This window comes from Hyla sarda, chromosome 4 (assembly GCF_029499605.1).
Source record: "Hyla sarda isolate aHylSar1 chromosome 4, aHylSar1.hap1, whole genome shotgun sequence".
Taxonomy (NCBI): domain Eukaryota; kingdom Metazoa; phylum Chordata; class Amphibia; order Anura; family Hylidae; genus Hyla; species Hyla sarda.
Window position 1 is genome coordinate 204913033 of NC_079192.1, and position 8158 is coordinate 204921190.

Sequence of the window (8158 nt, forward strand, 5' to 3'; positions counted from 1 at the left end):
TAGTGGCAGAGAAATTATAGGGCTTGTGAGCATTACTTCTTAGAACTGTAAGTATAGGCTGTAGGGCTCCTTTGTAATGGTGGTCCTCTGCACAGTTTGTTGCCACTCCGGGCCTCTTTACAATGCAAGATTTATTCCCTGACGAGTTGTGCCACTTTGTATGGGACACAACGAAACTGGTTGGATTTGTTTAATATTTATGTGTATATGTGATCACTGGGTTGTATGTAATTGTGTGTATCGCATAAACATAACTCACAGGGTGCTATTTGGAGGAAACTGTCAGTTGCCACCAAGGTAGCATGGCTCTCCTTGCCTCGCACATATATTATATTTCCTATACCTTCCCTGTCCTGTAAGCTAGGAGGTTTCGGATGCAGGCGGGCCCTCGCTAGGAAGGCTACCCTGCAGTAATAGGTAGGGGGTCTATGACCAGCAGGGTCAGAATCATACAAGGAAAACAATAGAGGATAACGGAGCTACCTATAACAGACTCTACTGACTTAGTAACAAATCTTGTTATTTGACACTGTTTATAATCATTTTAAGTTGTCCGTATTTCACAGTATTTGTGTTTACTTTTATATTTGGATTATCGAATAAAAGTTAGATTTTAAGACCTTTGTGCCATTTACTGTTCCTCTGCAAAGTTGTAGGATGTTCCATGTTAGGATGCAGAAGCCCATATACAGTGATCCCTCAACTTACAATGGCCTCAACATACAATAGTTTCAACATACAATGGTCTTTTCTGGACCATTGTTACTTGAAACCAGACTCAACATACAATGCTATGAAATCTGTCAATGGCTGGAAGAACGGACATTTCACTGGTAAAACCCCTGTATTCCTAAAGTGCATGCACTGACTGGTGTCTGGTAGCGCCCCCTACAGTACAGGGAGGTATTACATGTTCTGTACTCTTTACCTGGGCCTAGGTTAGCTGCTCCTTTGGACACCAGTGGAATTGCAGGCGGAAATTCCGTAGTGTGAACCTAGCCTTACTGGATGGAGTTAGCTAGCCTTACTTAATTTTAATTAAAAGAACACATGGCGCTTCCACATCTATGCTATTTTTTTTACTTGAAACCAGTAATAATGGCCGTTGTGCTATGGATCCCGCCTTTTACACCAGGGCTACGTTCACACAATGGAGTTTCTGTGCTTCCACTTAGATTCCATTCTGCTAAGTTGGAAGCAGATATTTTTTGCAGATTTAAGGATTCCACATGCAGAATTTCTTGCATTCAATATACAGATATTTGACAGAATTCAGAGTCCCATTAACTTCAATGGGACTCTGTTGCGGAATTCTGCAAAAGCTATTGACAGGTTGAATGGGACAACCACAGTGGGTGAATGGGACAACAGAAATTCCATTCACCACAACAAAAACTTCACGTAGCAGAATTTACGAGCAGAATTTCTCTGCAGGGCTCCACATGGAAATTCTGCCATGTGAACATAGCCTAAGAGTCCCAATAAGGCAATTGTATGAATAAATTACAGAATCACAGTTTTTTTTTTTTTTTGCAATGATTAACAACCTGCATCATGTAAAATACATTGGTATTCAGTATAAAACTAATGTAATAAAGTGTTTGATCTTGATATAAACTAACTGTACTACAACAAATATTAGAAAATGTAAATTTCTGATGTGCCCTTACCTTTAGGCTGCATTCACATCACGATTTCTCCAGTTTCTCCATCCGACCTGAGTACACGATTTTTTATAACTTAAAATCGTATGAAATTGTATATAAAGTCGGATCCATTGACCTCCATTAAAAAAATCGGATCCAGTACACACATCCGATTTGATCCGCATCCGATTTCACAAGATTTTTGTTCAGGTCTGAAATCGTGGTCAACCCCGATTTCAGACCCGAACAAAAATCGTGTGAAATCGGAAGCGGATCAAATCGGATGTGTGTAATGGATCCGATTTTTTAATGGAGGTCAATGGGTCCGACTTTATATACGATTTCATATGATTTTAAGTTATAAAAATCGTGTACTCAGGTCGGATGGAGAAATCGTGATGTGAATGCAGCCTTAGCTCATAGTATACTTACATCTAATTCCAGCCTGAGCACTGCCTACATGCTAGATACTCACTAAACTTTCTAAAACCAGCTTAATATATATATATATATATATATATATATATATATATATATACATACACACACACACACCAATGGTAACCAACAATATGTGTACTGTAATAGTTTTCTAAATTGCAGTGAATCCGCAGATTCGGTTTACAGTATGACCAGAGCTGATGGGATACTTTCTGATAGGATACTTTACAGTAAAGGATTTCTGTATGTAAAATAATGGGATCTGATAAACACAATAAAAAACAAAAAACAAAAAACATCAATTTCCATTATTAACACAATGTTACAATGAAGTTCATAATTTGTCCTTTCAAAATATCTTCCCAAAAATTACCTGATACAGTATTTTCACCTCTGAGAAAAGTAACTCTCCAAGAGCACTCACCTGAGGAAGAAGAAGTAGGAGTGACCTTCCACTACAGTATAGGAGTGACAGTCAAAATATCCCAGGCCAGTTATATTCAGTCTGGATCCTGCAGGTACCTCCAGCATGCTGCCCCAAGCCTGGTCACAGAGCAGCTCTATCTCAGCAGAGTAGAAGAAAGTGGTGCCCCCTGTCTCATACTGCCAGGGCAGGTAGTTGTATATGGTGCTGAATATGTTGCTGTGGGTCTCCTCGTGCACTGCCAGCACCTTGGCATAGACGATGATTTGGGCTAGTTCTGCTCTGCACCCCTCACTCAGGTGTCTCCATTCAGAGGACAGCTGACAGCCCAGAGCACCGCTCCATACAACCAGAGCAGTGAGCACAAAGTGAAGCATTATGGATGGATCCAAGTGGACTGCAGCTTGGAGAAACAACTCCTTTTCAATCCAGAAGGTCACTCCCAGCTGTCAGATTCCATGGTGCTGGGCACTGTATGCACTCTGGCCATAATGCTGTACATACACAAGTAACCCCTCCAGCAGTGCCAGCCTCCCGGCTCAGCACTGGATGAGGGACACATAGCACAAAAGGACTCAAGCGCTGCTCAGCACGCCCCCTGTCGTGTAACAGCAGGCACGACACACTGCAGGAGGAGGAACTGGACTTCAAGATTCCCAACAGGAAACAATTAGCCTGATACTTATTTCTTGTCTTCCTAAAATAAAAATGTGCTTGGGATATTTTTTGTAGTGAATCACAGCTTGAAAGTTAACTCTTTTATCTAACTATTATATCTTTCAATCTAGTTTATACCTGTATCTCATTGTCTGTCTATCTCGATTATATTCTATATATTTCTTATTTGCCTATCTATCTATTAAATATTTCAATCCAGCTTATACCTTTATCTCCTTTGTCTGTCTGTCTATTTATCTATATCCTATATCGTTTTCCTATATCTATTTATCTGTGAACTTTGAACTATGCAAACATTCTGAGTATTCCCAAAAAGTATTTTTAGGGTACATTCCCACACGGCGTATTTGCTGCGTATTTGCTGCTGCGTATTTTATTTTCTCTGTTGAAGTCAATGGGTAGGAAAATACACAGCACCAAATACGCAGCAAATACGCAGCAAAATACGCCGTGTGGGAACGTACCCTTAAGGGCAAAACCATTTATCATTCTCTGTGCCCGTGCAGAATGGCAAATTCGTGCCACTTTTTTAGCAATGCAGGGTCAGTCCAAACAATGTGCACTTTTACCACTTTGCTCTGGTGCAGGAAATAATACCCCCTCCCCCCCCCCCCCCCCCCCTCCAAATGTGTATAAAATCCACCACATAAAAATGACTCTAAAAACTGCTTCTATAATAGTGTGATTGTTTGCTTTGGGTTGGATTTTGTCGTTTTTTAAGCATTTTTTTCCACAGTAGTGCTTTAGGCTAGGTTTCCACTTGTTTTTTTTTTTTTTTTACACCTAAAAAAACGCCAGCAAAAACGCCAGCAAAAACTGCCACAGGTTCTTCCTGAGTTTTGGCAGTTTTTCTGGCGTTTTCCCTGGTGTGTGGAAACAGCCAGTCTTGTCCCCTGTGGCAGTTTTCTCATTGTCTTCAGGTACCACTCTGTGGGTCGGATGCTGAGCACCCGGTCCACAGAGTGTAAGGAGATGAGGAGTGATGTATAGCATCACTACTCACCTCCCCGGCCGTATAGTATACAGGGGGGGGCATAGTGTACCCGTGTATACTATACAGGAGCCGGGACTCCTGTCACCAGACTGACAGGTCTTCCTGCTCCTATAGCCCCTTTGGGCGGTATGCAGAATATATCTATAGGTAGCTGTATATAGTGTATACAGAACAGGAGGTCCACTTACCTCCCTCGTTTCTGTCACCCCAGGTCCGTAAAGATCCTCCCCCTAGTGATGACATAATTAGGGGCGGAGCTACAGACGTATTCAGGCTAGTCTGAAGCTCTGTTCACATTGTCCGTATTGGATAATGGGAACAGACCCTTCTGCCAGTGTCTACCCAGACAGGGAGACTCCAGCTGTTGCTAAACTACAACTCCCAGCCTGCCCAGACAGCCGAAGGCTGTCTGGGCATGCTAGGAGTTGTAGTTTTGCACCAATTGGAGGCTCACTGTTTTGGTAGATATTGCATTATGGGCGCTCTCCATTTTTTTGTGTTTTTTTCTTTCTTCTCATTTCAGATCCGTGTATGCAGAGGATTACGACAGATTCGATGGATTACCACGGATGAACTTTATTTTTTTAAATTTTAATAAAATGGTTAACAAGGGCTGTGGGGGAGTGTTTTTTCAAATAAAATAATTTTTCCAATGTGTTCTGTCTTTTTTTAATTGAATATTCAGGCTTAGTTATGGAGGCTGTCGAATAGGCGGAATCCATTACTAAGCCGGGGCTTAACTTTAGCCCCAAAACCCCCAATAATTACCCTGGTACCCACCGCCACAGGGGTGCTGGGAAGAGCCGGTACCAACAGGCCCGGAGCGTCAAAAATGGCGCTCCTGGGCCTAGGCTTTAACAGGCTGGCGTTATTTAGGCTGGGGAGGGCCAGTAACAATGGTTCTCGCCCACCCTAGTAACGTCAGGCTGTTGCTGCTTTGTTGGTATTGTGCTGATACTGAATATACAGGGAACCCTATTTTCATAAATAATAAAAAAACGCATAGGGTTCCCCGTATTTTCATTCTCAGCCAGATACCAACCAAGCAGCAACAGCCTGACATTACCAGGGTGGGCAAGGACCATTGTTACTGGCCCTCCCCAGCCTAAATAACGCCAGCCTGTTACCGCCTAGGCCCAGGAGCGCCACTTTTGACGCTCCGGGCCTGTTGGTACCGGCTCTTCCTGTGGCGGTGGGTACCAGGGTAATAATTGGGGGTTAGCGCTAGCTGTTTTTGGGGCTAGCGCTAAGCCCTGACTTAGTAATGGATTCTGTCTATAGACAGCCTCCATAACTAAGCCTGAATATTCAATAAAAAAGAAAACACAACACATTGGAAAAATTATTTCAGCAGTGTAGGTTAACTCTTTCCTTGCTGGGCTGGTGCATAGCGCACAGCTCAGCAAGGGGTTAAGTAAGCCAGCAATGTGTATACTGTATACACATTGCAGGCTCACTGTAAGTTCTTGCTGGGCAGTATGTATAGGATGTATATACACTGCTCAGGTCAGGATCAGCTGATCTCCCGACTCTGTAGCCTTGAGAACAGCTGATCTCGACATTCACTTCAGGAGGATTGCAACGGGTGTCAGAAGAAGGGAGATCCGCTGTGATCTGTCCCTTACTGCAGGTACTCCGACTCCCAACATGGAGCCCACTCTGCTCCATGCTGGGAGCTGTAGTACCTGCATTAATAGACAGATCGCCGCGAGTGTCACTCCTCCTGACACCCGTTGCGATCCTTCCGTATAATGTATAGATGTGGCCAGCCGCTCTTCTATGGTCCCTGCACTGCCGTATATATACACATATTCCTATTTCCCACAGAGTTGTGATTGGCTGGAACCATCTGACCAATCACAGCTCTCTGCGGGAAATATGAATATGTGTATATGAGTGCAGGGGACCATAAAAGAGCGGCAGGCCACATCTATACATTATACAGGAGGATCGCAACGGACCCCAGCGATCTGTCAATTAGTACAGGTAACTACCACTCCTATCATGGAACAGTGTGTTCCATGCTGGGAGTAGTAGTACTACCTAAAAAATGTAAAAAAAAATAAAAAGTGAAACACACACACACACACACACTACATTTTTATTATTGTCGGCTACATTTTTAGTGCCCTACCCGCGCACATAAATTGATCCCTGTTTAAACATGTATAAAAATGTTGTTATAAAAAAGATATATTTCATTAAATACAATTTTTTCCATCACTACTGTATCTTTTTTATTATAATTTTTTAATAGTACCCTACTAAATTTTAATAAAAAAGGTATCTCCAACACTTTTTTGGAAAGAGAATAAAAACCGCCTGAAAAAACGCCAAATTTAAAACCCACATTGCGTTTTTCTTGGCGTTTTTTTCACTCCCATAAACTTCTATGGGAGAAAAACGCCAAGATTTTCCCAAAAAAACGCCAAAATCTCGACAAGACGTCGCTTTTTAAAAACTGCCAAGGAGCCCAAAAACGCCAAAAGGATTAAAAAAAACGCCAAACTGAAAAACGCCAAGTGGATTTGGCATTTTGCAGTTTACTATTGACTTGCAGCTAACATCTGGCCACAGTGTTTTTTCACAAAAAAAACACCATGCGGCAGAATGGGCGTTTTTATTGACGTTTTTGTAAAAAAAAAAAACAAGTGGAAACCTAGCCTTAGGCTGGAACTCCACAGAGTTTTTTTTTTTTTTGCAAAAACGCTGTAAAAAATGCAAATTTTCCTGCAAGGTTTTTTTCAGTGAAAAAACGCTGCGTCCAGATGTTAGCTGCAAGTCAATGGTAAACTGCAAAATGCTAGATTCACTTGGTGTTTTTCAGTTTGGCTTTTTTTAATCCTTTTGGCGAGTTTCAGCAATTTTGGGCTCAGAGGCTGGATTTTCAAAATGACCGACAAAACCTAGTTTGGCGTTTTTTGCCCTGAAATCGTGGCGTTTTCCTCCCATACAAGTCTATGGGAGAGCAAAAACGTCAAGAAAAACGCCATGTTGGTTTTAAATTTTGCATTTTTGCAGGTGGTTTTTATTCTTTTTTGGACTTTAGCGATCCAAAAAAATTATGGAGATACCTTTTTTATTAAAATTTCGTAGGGTACCATAAAAAAAATGTATAAAAAAGATACAGTATGCCGTACATATGTGAACTCAACCTAAGAGGTTGAATCCAAAAGGGCTGCAGAGAAACACTGAATCTATGGGGGCAATTTATCAAACTTTTTTAAGTTTACATTTGTCACATGAAATGTTACAGGCTGGTTCCGTGCGACTTTTCCTGCGACAATTTATTTAGAATGGCAAAAAATATATTACCATGTAGTGTCCCCATTTTGAGCCCTTTGTGCAGTCATTAGTGATTTATAATGTGTGACTTTTGTGAGAATGTAGCAATTTTGGCGCAATGGCAGTCATTTACACGCTTTAATCTTTGATTAACTCCTGCCAGCCCTAACAAGCTATGTAAACTGGAAGCATGATTTGCCCATACAACAAAATCATCAAGTGCCATACGCCACTTGATGAACTTGTTGCACGCACGTCAAATCCACCGCAACTTTTTTTTAATCTAAAATAGCGCGGACAGGAGGACACTATTAACAAATTCCCCCCTATTTTCCTGAAAAGTGACCAACTCAAATCTGAGCAATGATTAGACAATAATTAGACGATCCTTGAAGAAAGTAAGAGTTTCCCATCTCTGAGGACGTTTGGGCAGATTTGTCAAAACCTGTGCAGAGGAAAAGTTGACCAGTTGATCTGGTTGGTTGCTATGGGCAACAGCACAACTCTTCCTCTACACAGGTTTTGATGCATCTCCTCCCCTATTGTGTTGAGACCTTTGACTGAAAGGTTTCTAGATTAAACAGTTTCTAATTGATATCTCTTCTAGCCCTTTTTTAAGTTGTGAGAATATTTTTTAATAGACGCACAGATTTATTGGCGTCTATAAGATGCCATAGCAAAAAAAATATT

General features: G+C 41.5%; 1 protein-coding gene across 1 annotated transcript in view; it reads right to left on the reverse strand.

Moving 5' to 3' along the window:
- The window catches only part of CCDC3 (coiled-coil domain containing 3), a 93415-nt gene extending 90369 nt beyond the window's left edge, over nucleotides 1-3046 (reverse strand). The window contains exon 1 of the mRNA XM_056573330.1: nucleotides 2512-3046. Within this exon, the coding sequence (XP_056429305.1) occupies nucleotides 2512-2888 (377 nt within the window). The 5' untranslated portion in view covers nucleotides 2889-3046. The remainder of the gene's footprint in view (nucleotides 1-2511) is intronic.
- Between the last annotated feature and the right edge of the window lie 5112 nt (nucleotides 3047-8158).